Below are 26748 nucleotides of genomic sequence, written 5' to 3'. Positions count from 1 at the left end.
AAACTCCTCTTTCCTGGATTTCTCATTTCCCCCATCTTAACCATGTGGGTGACCTGTGGGTTTACAGTGGATAGAAATGATGAATCTCCGGGAGGAAGTATAAAAGAGGTTACAGAAGATGTAGCTGAAAGACAACTCCAGATGCTTTATAAACTTCTGCCTTGACCCGCTGCCTTTTTTGGAACGACACATTCAGAAAAAGTATACTGGCTGGAAACCATCAACAAGCAGGTTAAGTACTTTGGTGTTAAATACAAATCATAACAATGTAAAACCACGCCAAAAATGAGAAAAACAATGAATTCTTGCGTTTTTATTAAGATCTACGAATGTTATGAATTTCAGCAGTAAGGAAATCAGAGATCAGTTAAGGAAAATGTCATAATTACAGCAAAGAGGCATTTCTGTAGGAATAAAATGTACTTATTGAAAAGTAAGTTTTAGTGTCAATTTTCTAATTTCTAGAATGTAATTGTTTAGTTTTTCTTATAAAGTAGAACCGAGTATATAACCTTCCATCATATCTGCCAGCGGACAGTAATTAGACCGCGTCTGCAGATGTAAAAATCAAGTACAAATCTAGATTGCAAAATAGTTCGCAATCACTGAAAAGTGATACAATTGGCCACGCCCATAATTGGTCAATGATAGAACTACATTCTGACAATAATATATAGTTGTGGCCTTTAATTACACTGCTACTAATTATATAACAATTTCTAAAGTCCATTAATTACAGGGAAAGAGGCGGGCATCATACATTGTAGAACATACAATCCTATTAACAATCGGAGTTCGGTGTTAGCAGCTGAGGAATCCTCATTGGCTTAGAGGTGCCCCATGACCCTGTGACAATGGCATGTTAGCGCTTGTAGGACTTGTGACTCTGACCACATGGGGCCTCTCACCAACCAGGCGGTAAGGTGGAGTACTCCATACAAAAAGGAAGGCTCGGGGTCCAACGGGGTCCCATGGTAATCAATACCAAAACCAATATATTTGCCATACAGAGCACAGACTTTACACCGGCACCGTGTGTGGGGATTCGGGGCCCCATTCAGCCGGTAAACTTCACTAACATAATCCCTGATCACAGACTCCCTTTCAGTATTAAGGGGCAAAATCAACTTTAACTTTCAAATTACAAGAAGCCGTATTTGATTTGGAAGGCGAGTATAAAGGTTAGTTTTACATTTTTGACAACAACTTTGCTTGTTCCATCAATTCCATTTTCGCTATGGCTGAGAGATGAACTTCATCAGGACCATCAGCAATCCGGAGAGCCCGGAGAGATGTGTACCTGCAAGCAATGGATAAAGTGTTGTTATACAGAATTCACACTGTTCCTCTCACTTTTATTTACCTGCTGAGGCCGGTTACTGGAGAGTTACTTTCCTTCCTCTTGGGTGGACCATGGAGAGAACGAAACTTACTTTATAGCGTCGGTCATTCGCCAACGCACCTTCCTCAAACATCTCCACTACAAAGCTACTTTACTTGTCACTAAAGTCAGGGATACAAACCGTACAGTCAGCGGTCCATGACCGACAGAGAGGAAACAGGGCTAAACCAGAGGGAATAACTCGAATACAGTTAAAGGGGTATTGCAGTATTTCTAAAGCCCATTTCCCACCTACACCAGAGATCTGGTGATTCATATCATTTGGCTCCACCACCGGAGCCGAACAATGGAAATACCAGAACTGCCGACCGCAGCCGAACTGCCCCCATTGACTATAATAGAGTCCGTCCGGCTTCCAGCACTTTACTATGCTGCACTATTTCATCCGAGATTTCTGCCGATTCTGCATCAGAAGTTCTGAACAGGACCTCCCACAGATGTGAATGGACCCTCCCACGCAGATGTGAATGGACCCTCCCACGCAGATGTGAGTGGACCCTCCCACGCAGATGTGAGTGGGTCCTTCCATTTATTACTCATGGAATAGTAAATATGTAGTTGTCCAATACATAGTATACAGTCTGTACTTGAAATTCTGTTCATGTATCTCATCAGTGCAGCTAAACATATGGTGGGGGGGGGGGGGGTGTCACATGACTAATGCCAATGTTCAATACTATTCAGTTAGACCATTGATGCATTACACAGCTCTAATTCAGGCTATTCAGAGGCTACCGAGTTGAAATAGGAGAGATAACGGGGCAGATTTTGAAATATATGATTAGCAGATTGTATAATTTCCTATTCTATATGAGAATAAATAAAACCAACACACCCCTTTAAGTGAAGTCATTCCCTGCAGCTGCGGTCTTTTGCATAATCATCGCCCCCAATGCGTTAGCAGTCTTCCTGCTTGTGCCACAGGGTTTGCCCTTTATCCCCAGGCTGGCCATCTGCACATGTGCTGCATATAACATCATGGAGATTGTCAGGATGTTGGTAGACAGTTGGGCTCATGCAGCGACCTATATAAGGGGACTGCTGAAACACGGGGAGTGAAACACAAAATGCTGCTGCAGAGACTGATGTCACCTAAGGGCTCAGTCAGACGAGGGTTTTTTTTTAGCGCATATGTGCGCAAAAGACACAATATGTTTTGCGCACATAGGCGTGCACAAAAAAAAAATAATGCTCATCTGACTGCAGCCTAAAGGGGTATCTCTGTTTTATAACTCAGAATGATTTATTATACACATACAAAAAAAAAAATTTGATAAATCAGCCTGTATTTACACTACCGTTCAAAAGTTTGGGGTCACCCAAACAATTTTGTGTTTTCCATGAAAAGTCACACTTATTCACCACCATGCGTTGTGAAATGAATAGAAAATAGAGTCAAGACATTGACAAGGTTAGAAATAATGATTTGTATTTGAAATAACATTGTTTTTACATCAAACTTTGCTTTCGTCAAAGAATCCTCCTTTTGCAGCAATTACAGCATTGCACACCTTTGACATTCTAGCTGTTAATTTGTTGAGGTGAGCTTGTGAAATTGCACCCTACGCTTCTAGAAGCATCTCCCACAAGTTGGATTGGTTGGATGGGCACTTCTGGCGTACCATACGGTCAAGCTGCTCCCACAACAGCTCAATGGGGTTCAGATCTGGTGACTGCGCCGGCCACTCCATTACCGATAGAATACCAGCTGCCTGCTTCTGCTGTAAATAGTTCTTGCACAATTTGGAGGTGTGTTTAGGGTCATTGTCCTGTTGTAGGATGAAATTGGTTCCAATCAAGCGCTGTCCACTGGGTATGGCATGGCGTTGCAAAATGGAGTGATAGCCTTCCTTATTCAGAATCCCTTTTACCCTGTACAAATCTCCCACCTTACCAGCACCAAAGCAACCCCAGACCATCACATTACCTCCACCATGCTTAACAGATGGCGTCAGGCATTCTTCCAGCATCTTTTCATTTGTTCTGCGTCTCACAAACGTTCTTCTTTGTGATCCAAACACCTCAAACTTGGATTCATCCGTCCACAACACTTTTTTCCAGTCTTCCTCTGTCCAATGTCTGTGTTCTTTTGCCCATCTTAATCTTTTTCTTTTATTGGCCAGTCTCAGATATGGCTTTTTCTTTGCCACTCTGCCCTGAAGCCCAAAATCCCGCAACCGCCTCTTCACTGTAGATGTTGACACTGGTGTTTTGCGGGTACTATTTAATGAAGATGCCAGTTGGGCACCTGTGAGGCGTCTGTTTCTCAAACTAGAGACTCTAATGTGCTTATCTTCTTGCTTAGTTGTGCAACGCGGCCTCCCACTTCTTTTTCTACTCTGGTTAGAGCCTGTTTGTGCTGTCCTCTGAAGGGAGTAGTACACACCGTTGTAGGAAATCTTCAATTTCTTAGCAATTTCTCGCATGGAATAGCCTTCATTTCTAAGAACAAGAATAGACTGTCGAGTTTCAGATGAAAGTTCTCTTTTTCTGGCCATTTTGAGCGTTTAATTGACCCCACAAATGTGATGCTCCAGAAACTCAATCTGCTCACAGGAAGGTCAGTTTTGTAGATTCTGTAACGAGCTAGACTGTTTTCAGATGTGTGAACATGATTGCACAAGGGTTTTCTAATCATCAATTAGCCTTCTGAGCCAATGAGCAAACACATTGTACCATTAGAACACTGGAGTGATAGTTGCTGGAAATGGGCCTCTATACACCTTTGTAGATATTGCACAAAAAAACAGACATTTGCAGCTAGAATAGTCATTTACCACATTAGCAATGTATAGAGTGCATTTGTTTAAAGTTAGGACTAGTTTAAAGTTATCTTCATTGAAAAGTACAGTGCTTTTCCTTCAAAAATAAGGACATTTCAATGTGACCCCAAACTTTTGAACGGTAGTGTACATGGGTGCAATATTGGGCCAGGAATCTCTGCCTCTTATCGCGCTTGTAATCATGCGATTTCTCCTGCAACAAAAACGCATCGCTGCGCACACTGCACGAGCGTGAAAACTGCATATTGCTTTAATAGTAAAAAAAGCATCACACTCACATAAAACATGCGAGTTTGTTTTTTTTTCCCTCATGGGAAATAATGTCTGTTTCACCCAAAAATAGTGCATGCGGTGGTTTTTCTGTCTTGGACTCTGAATGAGAGAAAAGTCGCCCATTTACAGGTTCTATCCATATCGCAATGGGACTGAACACATGCGAGGAAACCGTCCATGTAAATCCAGCCTCCGGCAGCCGCCTACTATAAGGGGACAGTCGAGGTTCGCAGCAACTTTTTATGGTTCCAAAAACATCTAAAATGAAAAAAAATAGCAAAAAACTGATTCTAGCCCCCATGCAGACACGAGTCTCCTTGGACAGATAGAAGAGAGTATGAGTGCAGGATCAAAGTGTAACCAAGGAAACACAATGCATAAGGTCGGGCTCACACGGGCGTATTAGTGAAGTGCGGGTGTTGCGCGTCTTATACGCTGTACTAATTTGCCATAGGCGGCCATGATGCCGCTCACACGACTTGCAAGAAATACGCGCACAAGAAAAAAAAAAATAAATAAAAAAAATCGCAAGCATATTCTATGTTGGCGCATATTATGCGCATACATGTCAAGACAGTATATGGCTGTGGGCGGCATGCAGTCAGTAAACAATGTCACTGCATACTGGTTGTGTGCCACGAGTGTATATCTCGGAGCCTGCATGATGCTACATACGTTCGTGTGCGCCCGGCCTAAGAGCTGTAGTCACACAACGGTAGATTTTATTTTTAGTTTTTTATATGCATTGGAGCAGACGTTACATGTATATTCACCAGAATTCCCCTTTAACCCTTTCCAATCCACTTTCTGGTGTCTTCCTACTGTGGTGGAAGCCCAGTATATATCTATATGGATCGGTGGGCCTTGGCAATAGACAGTTGTCAATTTAACATTCTGTATACATATTTGCTTTCTGTCTTGCTACAAATATAATGTTCTTACAGTTATGCAATAGGTACTTCCGCTCATATGAAAATATCTGTTTTATAACTCTGCTGACATGGGGAAGCCAACATGAAACTTCTGTACTCAAACCGCTGACAAGATAATATATAGTATAAACACGTTACATTTTCCATCTGTTTTGCAATTTTGGAGGACAGTATAACTCAGACATGGACAACCGCAGTCTGAAACAGCTACCGCAGAAATTACCCAAGCAATTTTACTGGAAACGTATGCAAATAACATGGGAGGTTTGTGCAATTTATAGTTCATGATGTAACATCCAATCATATCGAAGGAACCACACGTGGCTCCAAGACAACCCACTCATTTCATCCACCACCTGATGGCCAATCACAGATGACCGGAGGATGGAAGAATTGCAAGATGCTTATCCAATAATTAAACAATACGTTGTATCTATGTAATCTTTGACCTGCCCAGATGGGCGGATATGTTAAACTCTTAAAACATTCTACACGCCGATGATTAAAGTTAGAATTGAGGAAGCTATGCATGCTGAACCTTGTGTCAGTGTGAAAACTTCTTATGCGCATTATCAATTCAGAATTAATATGGAAGGGTGTAAACATTCCAAATTGAGTAAGCCGTGGTTCCGCAAAGGAGGGTTCCGCGACACTACATTCTGATTGAAGCTTGTACAGCTCCAATGTCAGAAGACTTCCGACAGGGTATTCTTACAGTCTATTGCAAGCCACTTCACTGTCGGATCTCTCTGGCGCACACACACTGGTTTTAGCCAGCAGATGGCACCGTTGTATAACGGCACAAAGAAAAAAGCCTTTTAGGAAACCCTGAATCCAAAATTGGATTGGAAAGGGTTAATACTTTGCTTTTACACTGAGATATGATTGCCCAAAGCCTGATGCTGCACTCTACAAAGATTTCTGATAATGTGAAGTGAAAGTATTGAATCATATTTTACGCAGTAGTGTTGTGTGCGTATTATTTGTGCTGTGTGCATAGCAAGAAGTATGTGTGCAAAAGACAGGCATTGTAGTTACATTTTACTAACCGGGTCTCAGACGCTGAGCATGCAGCTTTGTCATAATTAACCTTTGCAATGTTTTACTAAGAGAGAAGTATCACACATGCTGCAGATTTAGAATTGTTGCCTTTGTGGGGTATATGAAACTATATAACTTCTTCTATTGAAATAAAACAGAAGAACTTGGAAACATTACTTAAGTGTTTCTCGTTGTGTTCTTCTCCGATGCATAGAGCAGCTCCCAGTGATATCTCTCTGCTCTCGGCTACACATGGTAAGTTGGGAGCTAGAGAGATTTCAAATTTCCCTTCTGCACATGCGCCTAACATATGATGTCTCTCATGCATGTACAGAAGACGACGTCAGGTCATGGAAGGACCAGAACGTCGCAGACATCGTTGAGGATGGAGGCGAGTACTTTCAGCTCCCCTCATGGATCCGATCTATGAAAGTGTTGGATCTTTAAACTTGTATTTACTTTTCATTCACTTTTATGACCGGGAACCACTCATCGCAGCCCCGCTGACAGCTCTAGGTTGTTGGCCACCTCCGTCAGCATGGAGCTGTCACGTCCACAGGCCCCGGGGCTTTTATCCTCTGAGCAAGCGTGTTTTTATGGCGCTGAGGATTAAAGCCCAGCCAACCAGGACATAAAAAGGCAATGGGGCCATCACTAAGGGGTTAACATAGCTGACCATCACACATGTAGGATTAAAGGGAAACTGTCACCTCGGAACCCCTCCATAAACTAAGTTGTATTGCTGTTCCAGGAGCTGGGGGGATGTATTTTTTTATACTCACCTGCTCCCCGTTACTATAGTGTACCCAACTGAAGATTGAGCGTCTTTAAATCTGACTTAATTCAGATCGCCGTTCGTGCGCTCTTCCATAGAACTGTATGGAGGTGCACATGCATAGTGTTCTGCAACATGTCAGATTCAGACTACATGCAATCTTCAGTACACCACGGGGACGGGACAACGGGCGAGTATAAAAGAATACATCCCCAGGCTCCCCGTCACCTACCTGATCAGCATCATAACTTAGTTTGTGGTGGTGTTCTGAGATGACAGGTTGCCTTGAAGATCCCCTGAGGAAGCTACAGTCATAGCAATATGTGTGTGTACTTTATATCACATGGCGGCCATCAGACGGGTAGGATTAAGAATCCCCTGAGGAAGCTACACTTGTAGTGATACCCGGATGTGATATCTCTTAGACATATATAGTGGTTATTACATTACAGTTTGTTTGCTCTGGTGGATGCATTCGCCTCATACTATTTTGATATCTGGATTTTAGTGTTTAGTGATTTCTGTCTGTGATCTTGTACTAATCAATACGTCTGATCTTACACGGATGTGCACAATGTTTTTTACATCACTTTGCTTTCTTTTATGTTTGCATTGAATGATGTAATATGAAAAAAATAAAAATGATACTGTTATTAAATATGTATCTTTTTTTACATTATATCAGTTTTTTGCCTTTGGATTTGGGTATTTTCATTTGTTGGCATCATCAGACGGGCAGTAATGCAGCTCTGAATTCAGGATGTCACTTCTAGTACCTTAGCTTGTACAACCAGGGCTTTCCTATTACATTTTTTTCTACTGGTAAGCCTCCTTAAAAAAGTTCTGCACAAAACCTCTCAGACACATTTGGAGTACACATGTGCATATAGACGTTTCCACAACTTGAATCTGCAGAGACAATCACTTACATGAAACTCAGTGGAGAATCCTGACATACCCCCGCTGCTCCGAAGACTTGAATTGCCCGGTCAGCCACTTGGCATGCCATTCTAGGTGCCACAACCTTAATCATTGCAATCTACAAGACATAAGAGATCAAGAATAGGAACACAATTAGACAGCTCACATGCATCGCTGTTTTTTTAGCGTTCCAAATAAATGGAGGTCATAGAGGGACATTTTTCCTGAAAGAAACATTTGTAGGGATGATGTTAGTGCGCAGCAAACTGGGATATGTCCCTGGGCATCCATTTCTTAGTGTGCCAAATGATGGAACCCCTTGTAGTTACCTCATAATGCCAAATTATATATGAATCTGCTCAGCTCACTTTGCTCTCAAACATGGTGCTTGCAGATTGAACTACAGTTTCAACATTATAGGTTCCCTCTAAAGGAAATCATAGATTTAGAAGGAACCTCCAGGGTCATCGGCTCCAACCCCCTGCTCAGTGCAAGATTCACTAAATCATCCCAGACAAATATTTGTCCAGCCTCTGTTTGAACACTTCCATTGAAGGTGAACTCACCACCTCCCGTGGCAACCTGTTCCACTCATTGATCACCCTCACTGTCTAATATCTAATCTGTGTCTCCTCCCTTTCAGTTTCGTCCCATTGCTTCTAGTCTTTCCTTGTGCAAATGAGAATAGGGCTGATCCCTCTGCACTGTGACAGCCCTTTAGATATTTGTAGACAGCCATTAAGTCTCCTGTCAGCCTTCTTTTTTGCAAGATAAACGTTCCCAGATCCTATAACTATTCCTCATAGGGCATGGTTTGCACACTACTCGTCCTTCTGGTAAGCTCTTTCTGAACTTTCTCCAGTTTGTCTATGTCATTTTTAAAGTGGAGTGCCCAGAACTGGACACAGTATTCCAGATGAGGTCTGACTAAGGAAGAGTTGAGGGGGATAATGACCTCACGTGATCTAGACTCTATGCTTCTCTTAATACATCCCAGAATTTTGTTTGCTTTTTTGGCTGCTGCATCACATTGTTGACTCATGTTCAGTCTGTGATCTATTAGTATACCCAATTCTTTTTCATATGTGCTGCTACTTAGGCCAATTCCTCCCATTCTGTACGTGCTTTTTTTTTTCATTCTTCTTGCCCAGATGTAGGACTTTGCAATTCTCCCTGTTAAATACCATTCTGTTAGTCGCCGCTCACTGTTCAAGCTTGACAAAGACCATAGCATGGTGGTCGAAACATCACGTCTGTGAATTTATTGCATCTGAATAAAGAATGGATTTTTTTATGAGAAGCATTTGAGAATCTGATTGGATTCCTATGTGTTGGCTGGCCATCTTACTTGTTTGACACTGTTCAAGCTTGTCTAGATCTTTTTGAATCCTCGCTCTCTCTATAGTGTTATCTATCTCTCCTAGCTTTGTGTCATCAGCAAATTTGATCAGTTTCCCCTCCAATTCTCTCATCTAGGTCATTTATAAAAATGTTGAAAAACACTGGGCCGAGGACAGAGCCTTGTAAGATCTCACTTGAGATAGCAGTGAGGTAGATGAAGGTGGTGCCATGAATATCGCCTATCTGGATTCCAGTAAAGCCTTTTCTACAGTTCCACATAAAAATCTCATAGCTAAAGGCTCATTTACACGCAACGATTATCGCTGAAAATTAGTGTCCATTAACACTTCATTCAAAAAGATCGCTACAACTTTTAATCTTTCAATCCTTCGAGAGATTATCTTTGCGAATAAATGGGCCTTAAATTATTGAAAACTGGACTTAATCCTTAATAGTCCGCTTATAGTCACTGAAGAAGAATCTATTAAAAAACTACTAACTTTATTAAGGAATTTTTAAATCAAAAAATGGACAGAACAGGTTTGCGGGGCCCAGCTTTACATGTATAAGCGCTGTCTGTATCAGACACGCGGCACTCACTACTGGGATGCCACCAGTTATCACGGCCGCTCCCTTTTATACCTCATAATTCATCCTGATGAAGCAGTGTATATGCTAAAACACTGCAGAAACGCGTCGATGATGTAGTTTAGTGAGACAGCCTATCTTTTTTCCAGATAGTCAGCTATAGGGATAGTTAGCAAACCCTAATGATGCCTCTTATTATGCGCACTACTGGGGTCGCTTTCAGGATAGTGTCTCCTCTACCCTAGAAGGGTTAGTCCCTGGTCCTTCTAGGTGGCCCTAATCGTCAATTAACCCTCTCCTCTCCAATACTGCACCCACCTGGGATTAGTGGTTTTTTAGCATCAGCTAAATTACCACATAACGTAAAATAATAAATAATAAAAGTTAAAACCCAAGGAGCAACTTTTGTGCACCAAAAAAAAACATCTAAAAAAGTGTGAATGGAGGACTTTAATTCAAACGTATAAGGTGCAGTTCTGTATAATCACAATACTCCTCTCGGTCTATCTAGAATTTCGTGATTTACCCTGGAGTCCCTAATTTAGGGGAACTCCATGCATTATTGGAAAAGGGTTTAATCCCATCTGACCCAATGACCGTGTCTGACAAATGATGGAAGGTTATTATCCCACGTACTGCTGAAAGATGAACTTGGGAGTTTGATACGCAATATCCATTAAATAGCGGGATCATTGGCAAACGGACTGAGTGTGGAGCCAAGGGATTCTGTGTCTAACATTCCCAAAAGCCATCACTATCCTTATATATGTTTTGTTCTGTCCATTTTTGGATTTAAAAATTCCTTAATGAAGTTAGTAGTTTTTAATAGATTCTTCTTCAGTGACTATCTTCAGATTATATTTGAAGAATTACTGCCCCGGTGACGATTAATAGTCCGGATGATTCACAGTAGGTTCCAAGATAAATATCAGAGTGTTCTTAACGGAGTGTATAGGGATGTGTTACAAGTGGAGACTCCAAGAGTCTGTCCTGGGTCCCATGCCTAATAATATGTTCATAAGTGACACATAAGAACATTTAATGGGTGAAGGCCCTTTTAGACGGTACGATTGTCAGGCATAGAAGCGCCAAATTGTCGTTGCAGTGATCTTCGTTTAGTGAATTAGCACAGAGCGGGGCGAAGATCGCTTCTGCTCACCTCCATTCACAGTGAACAGGCATTTACAATTTTTCCGTGTAAAAGGGCTATAAAGGTTTTTCTGTTTGCTGAGGACACAAAAGTGTGCCACAGCGTTGATGCTCCTGCTGGTGTCTTGAGCATGGAGAACAATTTAGCCTTACTGTATAAATGGTCAAAACAATGGAAATTGCAGTTCAAGGTCTCCATATGTAAAATAATGCACTCGGGGAGAATAAATCCTCAGACTGAGTATCATATTGGCTGTTCTGGCTTATCCAGGACTTCAGAAGAGAAAGATTTAGGGCTTCTGATTTCTGACAAATTGAGTCTACAGTGCAGTGAGGAAGCAAAGAAAGCAAGTAGGATGTTAGGCTGCATTACTAGAGGTATAACCAGTAGAAAGAGGGAGATTGTGATCCCACTTTATAGAGCTCTGGTAAGACCACATCTGGGATATTGGGGTCAGTTCTGGAGACCTTATCTACAGAAAGACATGGATAAAATGGAATGAGTCCAAAGATGCGCTACACAAATGGCGGAAGGACTCCTGAACAAAACTACTGAATATTTTTATATATTATATGAAGGTTTTATATTGGCACTCAATGGAACTATTGTTGGCACAATGAGGAACATTAAGAAAATAATTTGTCACTTTCTGGTATAAAAAACACTTTTGAGACTTTTGACTGTTTGCACCGGGTCTGCCATTTTCTCGAAGAGCGGACGTGACTTGTCGGGAAAGGATGCGGTCACCCCAGACTGACACATTTATGCATAATTTACATCAGAAACTGGCATCAATTATACCAGAAATGTACACCCGGACCTGCCATACATTCCTGTGTGGGCACAAGGAGGTGCCCAGATGCACCCAATATGTGAAGAGGTGTACGCGTCTTCATATATTAGGCACATAATGTGTTGGAGAAAATGCAGATCTTAGTAAATTTCTCACTATGTGCGGTAATATATTGTTCGGGAAATTAGGAGTATTGTGTGTGCTTTTCATTAAAGTACTGTATTATTTGACATTGCATGATGGCTTTCTTTTATAAATATTCTGCAGGCAGTTGCAGATGTAGATGTGTGTAATATATATATTATATCATACATACATCTTTTAAGCTGTCAAGATGGTGGTTTAAGGCCCTACTTTGTAAAACACATTTCTGTTCTGGCTCATAGGGGGTTAACGCAAGAACCGGCTCTATGATGTCCATACGATCTATTAGGCAATATGGTCAAAGCTTGTTTTTATGCAAATGTAACTGGGTTTAAATGACCCAACAGAATGGTAACAATAACAAGATGTGGAGTGTAATAACACTATATCCTGTACCTCTTTCCGAGCTCGTGCGCTACCAACGGTGTCTATGGCTTTGGCGGCTCTCAGTGTGAGCAATCTGGCTTGTTCAATTGCAATGCGACTCTCGGCTATCCAGTGCGCAACCACTTCCTGCGTGACGAAAAACACAAAGCCCACATTTGTTTATATACATGAATGTCCATCCTGTAAAGCAAGTTACAAAGGTCAGCACAAAGTATATGACGGGAAACACCAACCAAAGACCTCTACATCATCTCATCATCAGGCCGCGGCATCTGGTTACTAGAGATGAGCGAACGTACTCGTTTCGAGTAATTACTCGATCGAGCACAGGGATTTTCGAGTACGTCCGTACTCGGGTGAACAGATTCGGGGGGTGCCGGGGGGCGGCGTGGCGGAGCGGGGGGTAGCAGCGGGGAACAGGGGGGAGCCCTCTCTCTCTCCCCCCCATTCCCCGCTGCAACCCCCCACTCACCCACGGCACCCCCCAAATCTTTTCGCCCGAGTACGGAAGTACTCGAAAATCACAGCGCTCGGGCGAAAAAGGGGCGTGGCCGAGTAGGTTCGCTTATCTCTATGGTGGTTACCTTTCCTTAATCTGGGGTCCAAAGGCATTTTACACACCAAATATCTCTATGTCCAAAGTAAACCTTTACTGCAATGACCGATGAGCGATTCTGTGAATTCTTTTTCCTATTACATCCCCTGTATTTTTCTTATATAACAGATTGCAGACTAGAATACTTTATTATACATCCTTATTGTAACCTCAACTGTTTCAGAGCAGAAAAGTTGATGCAATTAAGGCAAAGTACATTTCCATAGAATCCAAATAGTAGAAAGACAAAAGTAAAACAATAAATGATACATCTGATGTAGAGCAGAATGCGGTGTGGAAGAATAAACTAAGATTTATGAGAAGTTGTGCGCTCGACCTACTCAGTTATTGAACGCTGGCTGGTTTTCCTTGGGAAGGCTGAGGGTCTGTTGTACTTTGTATAGTATTTACCCAATGAAATAGTTCCATTAGCTGCACATTATGTTGCAGAAAAGAGGTAGAAAAAAGAAAAATCTGGGTCATTTTGGACTCTTCTGGCTACACAATCAATGCCCCTTAGACAGTGTTCACAGACTGAGCCATTTGTTTTATTGACTCCTAACAGATGCCAATAACCCAGCCGTGGAGCTAACTACATGCCGGTCCCAAGCCCGGATAAATGGGGAGGGGTGGAGAAAGCAATGGCAAACTACTCCATGGATCACAGCCAGACAAGGATAGGAAAGCAAGGAGAACGATGATCCATAAAGTGACCGAAAGTCATCGACTGAACGGATACTCATCATCACCGACAGATCCCAATATTAGAGTGAAAGGATGTGTTTATTGGGGAAAACTGTAGAATTCAGAAGAGGCGCTAGTACCCTGTTGGGCCGCCTGTAGCCTGGATACATGATGAGATACACTCGGGCATGGAAGAATACATACTCCGCATGATATTCTACAGTACATTTGCTCACAGATGTTGCAACTGAGGCTATAGATCCTGCGTACTCATAGGCTGCCAAAGCTGGCATCCTAACAGGTCCCAGAAATACTCAAACCAGTGATAAATCTGCCAACCGGGCAGATCAAGGAAATCGGGAAACCTGTCAGAGGCATTCCTGGGAAAACCTCGCTGCGTGTGGATGAACATTATCCTGCCAAAAAATGCCTCTTGGAAGCCATGCCATGAGAGGCGACACATGTGGCCGCAGGATTTCCTGCACATATTGCTCAGCTATTAGTGTCCTTTGATCACTACTAAAGGTGACGTCGCATGCGACAGCTTCCAAGATCACAGCAGCAGTTGGGTCAGTGTGTAACTACACAGCAAAAGGCAGAAGTGAGATACTCGCCACGAAGCCTCCATACTCAACATGACAGTCTGCTAAAGACGCTGCGGTTCAAGTCTGCAGCAGTCAAGGTTTCTTGTTCACGACTAGAGATGAGCGAGTATACTCGCTAAGGCAAACTACTCTAGCAAGTAGTGCCTTAGTCGAGTATCTGCCCGCTCGTCTCTAAAGATTCGGCTGCCAGCATGGGTGAGAGGTGAGTTGCGGGAGTGAGCAGGGGGGAGCGGGGGGGGGGGGGGGGGGGGGGAGAGAGGGATCTCCTCTCCGTTACTCCCCGCTCTCCCCCCCCGCCGGCAGCCGAATCTTTAGAGACAAGCAGGCAGATACTCGACTAAGGCACTACTCGCTCGAGTAGTTCGCCTTAGCGAGTATAGTCGCTCATCTCTACTCACGACACCATTGCAAACGAAGGTGATAGAGTTGGGGTTTTAATGGCAGGACATGTAATGGGCACAGTGACGCCAAGTTTTCTTCTGCTAAGTGCCTGGAAATGGTCTGGGCAGAAGCAGGGTTCTTTAATATAGTTGCCACCTGTGTAAGGATGGTGGACAATGAAACTGTTAGAAATGCTCGTGTTTGGTGGTGGATCAAACAATCTTCTCTACTGGCGGTCTGTGTGGGCCACCCGGAGCTTGTTCACCGTGTGTGTGCCCGCACATAACCACTACTCCCAATATCTCCTAACAGCTTGGTCAGAATGGCCTAGATGGCGGACAATTCATTGAAACAACTATCCTGCTTCTCTCATGCCAATGATGTGCCCCACTCAACGTCTGTTAATTGGGCAAAATGTCTGAGTGTGTTGTATAGATTGTTTAGCAGTCAACGATCTGTCAACAAGAGGTCAACTACACAAAGTAGCACATTAACGTATCTGAGACATAACTGCAAGCAGAGTTTTGCAGCAATACGACATTAGGGTGCATTATTTTTTTCGTCAATGCTTGTATATAGTTCACCATAAAGTCCACTAGTGGTGCTCTCACATGGTTACAAAACTGGACCTCAAAATGATTATACTGTACACCCTGATACACCGATCAGCCCCTGACAGGTGAAATGAATAACCTCAATTATCTTGTTACACAGGCACTTGTTAAATGGTAAAATATTTTAGACAGCAAGTGAACAGTCAGTTCTTAAAGTTGATGTGTGAAAAGTGTGAAAAATGGACAAGTGTAAGGATCTGAGTGACTTTAACAAGGAGCCAAACTGTGATGGCAGGACGACTGGGTCAGAGTGTCTCCAAAAGGATAGGTGAGACTTTCCAGGAATACAGCGGCTATCATCTACTAAAAGTGGTCCAAGGAAGGACAACCATTGAACCCATGGCAGAGTTATATGTAGTCAAGGCTCATTGATGCACGTAGGGGTGTGAAGACTAGCCCAAATTGCTGAGAAAGTTAATGCTGGCTTATAAAACGGCGACGGAACACAGTGTAATGCAGCTTGTTGTGTACATGGGACTGCATAATTACAGACTAATCAGAGTGCCCATGTTGCCCCCTCTCCACCATCGAAAATGCATATTATGGGCATGTCAACATCAGAACTGGACTATGAAATCTTGGGTCCTGGCACTCATGTGGATGTTACTTTGGGACACATCGTCTACCTAAACATTGTACAGACCAAGTACACTTCTACATGGCAACAATATTCCCTAATGCCAAAATTGTCTTTCAGGATAATGTGCTCTGCCACACTGCTAACATGTTCCAGAACTGCTTTGAGGAACATGATAAAGAGTTCAGATGACGACTTCTCCTCTAAACTACCCCAGATGTCTATCCAATAGGGCATCAGTGGGACGTGCTGGGAAAGAACTCTGATCCATGGAAGCCTGACTTCGGATCCATAGGACACCTTCAGAGGGCTTCTGGAGTTCAGGCCTCGATGGGTCAGAGCGGTTTTGAAGACCTCCACAATATTAGGTAGGTGCTTTTATTATTATGATAGATGCAGAAAGAAATGGGGGGAGCAAACCTGTAGCACTTGTGGGGCCAGAAATATAGGCTGTGGGATAAAAACAGGTGTGGCATGTTATAGAGGTGCTATCAACCAGATGAACGCTTCACTTAAGTGGGCATAAGCAGAAATGGATGTGATAAACAAAAGCTCATGACACGGCGCAAACCTTCCAAAGACTAATAAAGGACAAGAAGGGGTAAAATCCAGATTCCCCTTTATCTTAACAACTAGTAGTAAAATGCATTTCGGAGCCCAAGACCACTTGCAGCCAACTAAAGCTAAACTGAAGAAGGGGTCTTGAGCCCCGAAACACGTTTTTTTTTACTGCTGGTTGTTAAAATTAAGGAGTATTTGGATTTTACCTCCTCTTGTCCTTTAGTTGTCTTTGGATGGTTACGTCGTGTTACCAGTTGTTGTTGTTGATCGCATACACTTCCTTTTATTCTTACGGCTGATCAGATTAGCATTTGTATGATCACAAAATGAGAAAACTAAGATTCCCCTTACATGTTGGTACAGCTTTTTCCCAAAGGTGGTCCTCTGCGCAGCTCTGGCACACATAAGCTGGAGAGCATTCTCCGCTGTCCCAATGGCCCTCATGCAGTGATGTATGCGACCAGGACCAAGGCGACCTTGGGCAATCTCAAAACCCCGGCCCTCTCCTGGAAAGGAAGAAGATGTCATACAACAATGCAGAGTGGTATAAACTGTCTCATGTCGGCTACCCGCTAGGGGACCTTTACGAGATGGGCATCAGGGCACATCTCAAAGTAAGTAGCGATATCATAAACCCATTTAAAGAAAATATGATGAGTTGGCGCTAATAAATCCTGCAAGTTAGATACAAATATGTAACGATTTGTAAATCTATTTCATCGGGGGTTTATTAGTCTTATAATTATTCCTTCATTCATAAAAACCCAAACAACATACAGATGAATGAGGCCTAAAGAATGTACAGGGTGCTGTCAGCAGCCCTACAGACGGGGAAATGTAGGCGAGGTAAAGCACTGACCTACCGCAGTCACTTTCCTTTAGTTTGGCATCTGCTATGTCAGAAATTCTGATAATCGGGCTCTCTGATAATAAATTATAGCACAGAACTGATTGAGAATATTAAACAATGTTATTTTTCCATCAATGTAGACATATGCGCTCGTTTTTCATTAAATTAGTCATCATTTTTAATAGATCCATATTGGAGGAGAAATAAAGGATTAAGGCCACCTGCAGACGGCCGGGTAGGATCCCGCGGCGAGAATTCTCGCCGCGTCTGCAGAGAGCAGCGTGACACTCACCACTCCCGCGATCCCTTCTCTTTTAGTGAGGATTCCTCAAGAGCCATGCTGTTTAGTGAAGCTTGTCTAGGCTCGGGTGGTTCAGTGGCCCCTGCGATAGAAGATCTGTCCAGGTAGGGAAGGTGACTGGGTCCTGGACACTCAATGTTGCTAGAAGACCGAACCAGCTTCTCTTGGGCCAGAAGGGGGTCACCAGGATTAGTGTGCATACCTGGGTTCTGAAATGTTGTAAGACTCTGGGGATCAACGGTATAGGAGGAAAGGCGTACGCCAGCCCCTCTCCCCAGTCTTGGCCTAGGGCGTCTACTGCTGTCGGCCGATCTCCCGGCCGGAGGGAGAAGAAGTTGCTTACTTTGGCATTTTCCCTGGTTGCGAACAGGTCCAATTGTGGGGTCCCCCACCGGTTGGTCAGGATTCTGAACGCCTCCAGGGAGAGAGACAATTCTCCTGGGTCTATTTGCCTCCTGCTCAGAAAGTCCGCTTTTTGATTTAGCGTCCCCTTCAAGTGGGTTGCCGTGATCGAAAGGATCCGACCCTCTGCCCAGTGAAAGATTTTCTGCGCGATGTTTTGCAGGGCAGGAGATCTTGTGCCCCCTTGGTGTCGTATATGGGCGACCGCGGTGATATTGTCTGACAGTATCTTTATATGCCGGTTCCGTAGCGAGTTCCCTAACTGCTGTAGGACCTGCCATACGGCCTGTAGTTCCCTGTAATTTGAGGACTGTTCTTTCGTCCTTTGAGGCCAGGGGCCCTGAAAGAACTGGTTCCCCACATGCGCTCCCCATCCCCAGGCGCTTGCGTCCGTTGTGATGCGAGTGGCTGGGTTTTGTAGCCAATGAACCCCTCTCCGCAGGTTCTCTGGGGATGTCCACCAACGCAGGGATGTTTTCACCATGCTTGGGATGTACAGTCTTGTCCCTAGAGAGGACTGCCTCTTGTCCCACGTGGATAGGACTGAGGCTTGCAGAGCTCTGGTGTGAGCCAGAGATCTTGTGCCCCCTTGGTGTCGTATATGGGCGACCGCGGTGATATTGTCTGACAGTATCTTTATATGCCGGTTCCGTAGCGAGTTCCCTAACTGCTGTAGGACCTGCCATACGGCCTGTAGTTCCCTGTAATTTGAGGACTGTTCTTTCGTCCTTTGAGGCCAGGGGCCCTGAAAGAACTGGTTCCCCACATGCGCTCCCCATCCCCAGGCGCTTGCGTCCGTTGTGATGTGAGTGGCTGGGTTTTGTAGCCAATGAACCCCTCTCCGCAGGTTCTCTGGGGATGTCCACCAACGCAGGGATGTTTTCACCATGCTTGGGATGTACAGTCTTGTCCCTAGAGAGGACTGCCTCTTGTCCCACGTGGATAGGACTGAGGCTTGCAGAGCTCTGGTGTGAGCCTGAGCCCATGCCACTCCTGGAATGCATGACGTCAAGCTTCCCAGGAGAGACATGGCTTCCCGAATTGTGCATAATCGTCTCCGTAGGAAGGTCTTGACTAACCGTCGGATTTTTTGTATTTTTTCCTCGGGTAGGCAGGAGCATTGCGATTCTGAGTTGAGCGTTATTCCCAGAAACGTCTTCTGCTTGTCAGGATCTAGGCTGGATTTTTCCCAGTTTATGATCCATCCTAAGGATTGGAGAAGTTCTAGCACTATCCCCAGGCGTTCCGTTAGGAGTTCTCTGGACTCTGCTATTATTAAAATATCGTCCAGGTAGGGTACTATTAGGACCGACTTCTTCCTCAGGTAGGCGGCTACCTCTGCCATAATTTTGGTGAAGATTCTGGGTGCTGAGGAGATCCCGAAGGGCAGGCATCTGAATTGATGGTGCTCTATTCCCTTGCCCATATCCACTGCGAACCTTAGGTATTTCCGGGACCCCTCGTGGAAATAAGCATCCTTTAAATCGATGGATGCCACGTAGGCTCCTTTGGGAATCAACTTTATCGTTGAGGCGATGGACTCCATCTTGAATTTTCTGTATCTGATGCAGGTGTTCAGAGGCTTCAGGTTTACTATCATACGCTGCTTCCCGCAGGGTTTTCTTACCAGGCAGAGCCTGGAATAATGGCCCTGGGTTTCCTCGTCTTGCGGTACGGGGGATATTGCGTTTAGTTGTTGCAGGTCCCGAACGCTTTGCCTTAGTAGATGTAACTGTTGTTTGGAGCCTCCCGTGATAATGAATTTTCTTCTGGGGAGGGACACCAGCTCTATCCGGTATCCCTGCTGTAAGATCTTTGGGATCCATGGGCCTTCGCAAATCGCGGCCCATTGATCCACAAAGCTCCCCAGCCTTGCCCCTACGGGGATGGCGTCAGGGTCTCTGCTTTGGCTCCCCCTGGTGGGGGTTAAAGAGGATGCTTCTTCCTCTGCCCCCTTTGGGGTAACTCCAGCGGCCTGTCTTGCCCTTGCCTCGGTAGGCCTTGGGCTGTTGCACTGGGGTTCGGAAGAAGTTCTTCCCTCTCTGTGGCTTTTTTTCCGGGAATCCCTTCTTTTTGTCGGCCGCCTTCTCTAGAATCTTGTCTAAGTCCGGTCCGAACAAAAACTGGCCGTAGAACGGGAGGGCACATAGCTTATTTCTTGAGGCTGGGTCGCCTAACCACGATTTCAGCCATAGCACTCTTCTGGCTGAGTTAGAGCGGGCTGTAGCTTTCGCCGAGAGTTTGACAGTTTCGGCCGCGGCGTCCCCTAGGAAATTTGTTGCCATACGCAGGATCGGAAGGGAATTTAGAATCTGTTCCCTCGGCATCTTATTGGTTAGGTGTAGCTCCAGCTGCTCTAGCCATACCCCCAGAGTCCGCGCCACACAAGTGGCTGCGATCCCTGGCCTAAGTATGTTTGCCGCTGCCTCCCATGATTTCTTTAGAAGGCCCTCCGCCTTGCGATCCATGGGATCTTTTAACTGTGCGGCGTCCTCAAAGGGCAGGGTTGTCCTCCTGGCTACTTTGGCCACCGGGACGTTTACCCTAGGTACTTCCTCCCAGCTTGCGCAAACTTCCTCCTCGAATAGGTACCTTCTTTTTACCCCTCTAGCGGAGAAGGAGCCTGCGTCTGGTTTCCTCCACTCTTTCTGGATTATTTTGGTGATATTCTTGTGGACAGGGAAGGTATGCTTGCGCCTCTCCCCTAGTCCCCCGAATATCTCATCTTGCAGGGTGCGTGGTTCTCTGGGCTCTTCCATTTTTAGTGTAGCCCTGACTGACTTAATCAATTCCGTTAAGTCGTCTTGATGGAATAAGTATCTTTTGTGGCCCTCATCATCTGAGGACTCCTCGGCCGCCTGTTCCTCTTGCTCCGACCCGATAGAACTCTCAGAGTCGGAAGGCTCGTCGGGAACATACGCCTTTTTCTGGCGTTTCGCTGGCGGTGCCAGCTGTGACGTTAGGGCTGATCTAACTTCCTCCTTCACCAGCTTCCTAACGTCCTCCATGAATCCCCCCGATTCCTCTCTGACTAGCCTAGCTACGCATGCCTTGCATAGGGGCCTCTGGTACGTAGCTGGCAGTCTTATCCTGCATTCCACGCATTTTCTGGGTTTTGTTCTGGGGGGGGATGTCTTTTTTATCCCCCTGACAAACAAAGCATTTTTGCGGGTAATTATGCAATTTTTCCATACACAACATACTGGATATTTGCATTGTATTTTTTGCCGCACTGGCTACTTACGGCCGCTGAGGTTGAGGTTTCAGCTGTCTCTGGGGCTGAAGCACTCATTACTATACCGGTGCTGCAGACACCCTGCGACCTGTAGTGCTGGCTGTTCTGGCTTCTCTCAGGTTCCTATGTTTTTTAAATTTTCGCGCTCCTGCGCTAAGCCCCGCCCCTCCGCTCCTGATGCAGACGCGATGACGTCATCGCGCTGGACACGTGACACGGCGCCCCGCGCCGTCAAAGGGCTTCCTGGAGCGCAGCGCTGTAACTTCTGCAGGTAGGACGAGGGGGACTGAGGCTCCCGCTTTGTACCCCCCATGGGCCGCCGCGGGAGGAACCTGGCCCGGGGGTTACCACCCCATGTGGCGTCCCGGGAGTCGTCTGGCTTGGAAGGGAGGACAGGCTGACCCACTGCCCTCCGATCCGCCTGTAAGTGATCCTGGCTGGCTTCTCCACCAGCCCCTCTCAGAGATCCTGCCTCCTGGCAGGACAGGAAGACACTGAGGAAAGTGGGGAAGGGGGGGAGCTTTTAACCTCTCAGTGTGTTCCTGTCCTATCAGGAGGAGGCAATCTCAATTGGTGCTGTCGTGGAGACGACTGGGGAAAAATAGTTTTTCTGTAGATGAAAACTGCTTAAAACTTCCCTGTTGGTCCAGGGCCCGGGTTCTCAGTCTGTGGTGCAACCCATAGGATACATACCAAGAGGGAGATTTATGAAGATAAAACTAGTGTAAAAATGATGCTAAATCTGCTACAAGCCCCACTTGAGCAAAAGTTTGCAACTCTTTGGAATCTCTACCTGCCCATGTCGCTCTTCTGAAAAGTGTAGCTTGCAAGGAGAGGTGTGACCGCTCCATCCTGCCAAAATTATGTATAGAAACTGGCTTACATTATACCAGAAAATCTACTCCAACTCCCAGCTGGTGCCCAACTGGTGCCTCTTCATACATTAGGTACATCAGGCACCAGTGGTCTTAATAAATCTCCCCCGAAGACCTGTGGATGTGCTTTCGTAGAAGTTGCAGCACATGTGTGATGGCCCAGAGCTAGCAGGGCCTCTCCATAATGTTATATGTCTTGTTTGTAGAGTGCATCAAGATTTGTGCATCGCATGGCTGCAGGACTGCATGAGTTAATGTCTAAGTTCTGTCCTGTTTAAAAATGTAACGTTTTGTATGTGTCGTGACGTTTTGGTATATAAGCAAGGCGAGAGAGTCGGCGAGAGTCTGAGAGAGTGAGCGAATGCCGCAGCCATGGAAGAGTCGGAGAGGTGGACTGCGGTTTTGACTAGGGCCTGGCCCTGCAAAGAGACTACTTGTGGCTTCCATGTGTAGAGAGAGTGAAAGCCCAAACATGATGGAAATGTGTGGGTATACAGCACCGGTACCGCATGCATCCGGAGGAATGTAAGACTGCTACTAAGCGAGGGGAACATGGGTGAGAGAGTTTGCCGGGATAGAAATCTAACAGATAACTTAGACTGTGGATTATACAAATGCCCCGAGAATCCTCCCTGCTGCACCACGATAGTTGGCTACTGTACAAAGACCGTTTTATTGGAATATAACTTCAAGTGTTAAAGTAAACGAACAGAATCGACCATTCCCTGTTCTCGTTCAGAAAATATCCTGTGTGTGGACTACTTTATTACATCTGCGAGATCCGCCGCAGAGAACGGAACAGTGGCGTCACGAGTGACAATTGGACTACAGAGAACCTAAGGTTACGATCCCCTTGATCTCCCCCAGCGGCACCTTGGTTGGGTCCCAAGCTACCCCCTGGGGAGGAGATGGTAGAGCCCCGTGACAAGGCCTTATCTACCCCGCTGTCTCCTTGGCTGTGGGCCCGCTTCTCGGACGCTGCACATGTATGATCTTAGCCTTCCGTGTATGATAATGTAATTTATTTGAGTAGAGGGTGCTTGAGTTAAAAACAGTGAGGACTTCCGCCCAAGACACAGAGGGAGCAGGACGTGTCCTACAGAGCTCCTGCAAACACAGCTTCCCAGAGCCACCGGGACCCTCTGGTGCCTTACAAAAGCAGCTGCCGGGGACGAACACCTCCCCTGCTTGCGAGGCAGAAGCCCCCCACACCCCAAAGACACCCGGGAAGTCCCCGGGAGAACCCGCAACGCGGCACACGGAACCGCCAAACCGGGACACGGGCGGGAGGAGAGAGAAGACACGGGGCCCGTGGCACACCGAGACTTACCCTGCGGAGGGACCTACCGGACCGCCGACCGCTGCCGGAGACACGCCGAGGATCCCCCGAGGTGCCGCGGCCTGGGAGACATCTGAGACCGCGACCTAGACTTCCGGTCGCGAAGGCCGCGAAATCCCCCGGTCGGAGAGGACCCCGAGAAACCCCAGGGGGAGCCCGGAGGACCCGCTGAGAGCCATAAGCCTACGGGGAGAAGGCGGAGAAGCGGAGGCTAAACGGCGACGGGAGCCGCGATCCAGCCACCCGGCCGCGACAGCCGGCACACAGAGCGGCGCGAGGGGAGGAACCCCCCAAGGTATCCGGACGACCCGGGGAACCCCTCCAGAGCGTTGCCGCCACCCGCGGAGCGACCGGAACGCCGCGGCCTAGCAGTGCCAGAAGCCGCGGCCTAAATTCCTGGCCGCGACGCCCGCGACAAACCCCGCCCACTACGGTGGCCGCAGGAGCGGCGCTTGGGAGATCGGCCTTTCTGACTGAGGCGCACCGCGGCCCGGCAGCGCCCGAATCACCGGCCCGCCGGGGAGGGGGCTGTCGGTGGGCCGTGTCCCGACGAGACCCAGGGGCTGCAGCACGGGGCCCTGGTGGTGGTACCAGCGAACAAAAGTAAGTAAGGGGAAGGACATAGAACCCCCCCACAGAAGACTGGGTAGCCCCCATCCACACATCACCCTAGAAAAAGGCCACAGGGAAAGCAGCAAGGGGAAAACAAAAGCCGCACCATACATAAGCCCCCACACGAACAGTAAACAAACCCCACCCGGCCGTGGCCCTGGGCAGTGCCCCAACAAAACAACAAAGGCATAAACAAGCCCTGAGAGGAGGGGGAGAAAAAGTAAGGAGGAACACAGAGGGGTAGCACACCTAAAGAAAAGGAGAATTCCCCAAGAGGGGAGGGGAGGTAGAAAAGGGGAAGAAAACGAACAGGAGAAGAAAGACACCGGCAAAACAGTGACCCCCCAACCCTGTGGAATGGAGTGGAGGCGAGAAAGGAGACAGAAGTAAACATAAGAACAAAATCCACCTGAAAAACCCAATAGAACCACACAAGCAAAAATGCAAGAATAATAACTAAACGAGAAGCCACGTCCGCACCAAAAAAACAGCAACAAAACAAAAGCGAACTTGGATACAGGGAAAAAGCAGCTCCTTGTACACAAAGTCTGCATACTCACCAGAACCGAAAACCGAAATATGGACAAATATCTAAACGAACGTAATTCAAACACTTCAACGTGAGCAACACGCCAGATAGATATAGACAAAACAAACTCAGGGGGAAAGCAGAAAAACAGACCGACCAAAAACGCAAAAGAAAAAGAGAGCAAGAACACTCAACAACCCATACCCTCCCCAAGAAACGCCTCACCCCGAGCTACAACAACATCGGACCAAAACCCTGAAACTCCATCTCCACAAACCGCTGCACCACCGATGGACAACAGTGCAGAAATGACACAGGCCACAATGGTGGCGCAAGAGGTCTCAAAAATATTACTACCATTATTTGACAACAGACTAGAGACATTGCACAAATCTATAAATTCAGCTCTATCGCAAATTACAGACAACACCCAAAGACTGACAGAGCTGGAAGCAAAGTCCCAAAACACTGACCAATCCATAGCCACCCTAGAAGCCTCTTTACAAAGAAGTCGACTGGAGACCGAAACACTACGGGAAAAAATAGATGACCTAGAGAACAGACACCGACGCAATAATCTGCGTTTTGTGGGAATCCCGGAATCGGTAACCAACGCCCAACTCTCAACATATCTAACCACAGATCTACCACAAGCCCTTCAACTCAACATGCCAAATGACCCCTTAATAATCGAAAGGGCCCACAGAGTTGGCCCGCCAGGAGACGGACGCAACAACAGAACCCGACCACGACCAGTAATAGCCAAATACATGCATTGGGCAACGAAAGAGGAAGTTATACAGGCCTACAGACGACGAAAAGAACTGATAATTCAAGGAACAAAAATCCTCATATTTCAGGACTTCTCAGCTGCAGTCTCTCAAAAACGCAAATTATTTACTCCAATCTGTCAAGCCCTACACGAACAAAACACACGTTTCCAACTGCTGTATCCCGCAAAACTTCGGGTCCAAGAAGGCAACAGAACCTTGATATTTAACAATCCGGAAGACGCAAGGAGACACCTACAACTGGAAGAAGAAGACGGACAAGGATGAGGCAGAAAGAAAGAGGGAACTGGGTTCCTGACCCCCCAACATGACCCTGATCCAGACAACGCGGATGTGGCAGCACTAATGCAAAAGAAAAGACTACATTCATGTTTTATGTTTATGTTTATATAAGTTTTTCTATGTTTTTCACTATGACCCATTTGAATTCTAGGAGGGAATCTAACAGGGAGATCGAAGGGCCCCGCCGACACGGCACGACCACCATTCAGTTGCACCCACGGCTCGCTGGGACCGGGGGATGCGACAACAGAAAGGCACTCATAACGGTAAATATGACCAAAACATATACATCAACATGCCTATAGACTCAGAGACAACAGAATACCACACACCCAAAACACTACAAATCCTATCTTGGAACGTAGATGGTCTTAACACACCCATTAAACGAAAAAAAGTACTAACACACTTGAAGCGACACAAACCAGACATTGTATTCCTGCAGGAAACACATTGGAAAAAAGAGGGGAAGGGTGAGCTGAGAGCACCGTGGATAGAAACATGTTACACAGCCTCACATACATCAGCATCACGAGGAGTAGCCATCCTAATAAGGAAAAACATACCACACACGTTGAGACAAACCATAGCAGACCCGCAAGGGAGATACCTGGTGCTGAGGGTCAGCATAGACACACAAACGTACTGCTTGGTGAATATATACGCCCCCAACACAGGCCAACCGAAATTCTATGCAACATTAACAGAACAACTACAACCTTATTTAAACGACCACATAATCCTGGGGGGAGACTTTAATGGTATACAAGATGACACCCTAGACAGAACAGGACCTTCCACCCAACCAACCCCAACCACACACGCGCTAATCACATTAATAGACCAACTCCACGTGTGCGACCCGTGGCGACTTTCAAACCCAACCAGCAGAGAATATACATGCTGCTCCAACGCCCATCACTCGTTTTCTCGGATAGACTTTTTCCTAATATCGAACAAAATATTTGATTGCCATCAGCAATCT

The 26748-nt window shown here is 45.9% G+C and overlaps 1 protein-coding gene across 2 annotated transcripts in view; it reads right to left on the bottom strand.

Annotated features, from left to right (window-relative positions):
- Positions 1-286: 286 nt before the first annotated feature.
- ACAD11 (acyl-CoA dehydrogenase family member 11) overlaps positions 287-26748 on the bottom strand; it is a 74055-nt gene continuing 47593 nt past the window's right edge. For both annotated transcript variants that reach the window (XM_066585367.1, XM_066585368.1), the window contains 4 exons: positions 16899-17053; positions 12540-12656; positions 8136-8245; positions 287-1300 (listed from right to left, as the gene is read on the bottom strand). In XM_066585367.1, coding sequence (XP_066441464.1) covers positions 1189-1300; positions 8136-8245; positions 12540-12656; positions 16899-17053 — 494 coding nt within the window. In that variant the 3' untranslated portion in view covers positions 287-1188. The remainder of the gene's footprint in view (positions 1301-8135; positions 8246-12539; positions 12657-16898; positions 17054-26748) is intronic.

The sequence above is a fragment of the Eleutherodactylus coqui genome, chromosome 12 (genome assembly GCF_035609145.1).
Source record: "Eleutherodactylus coqui strain aEleCoq1 chromosome 12, aEleCoq1.hap1, whole genome shotgun sequence".
In the NCBI taxonomy this organism is placed as follows: Eukaryota; Metazoa; Chordata; class Amphibia; order Anura; family Eleutherodactylidae; genus Eleutherodactylus; species Eleutherodactylus coqui.
This window is presented reverse-complemented; position numbering and strand designations above follow the sequence as displayed.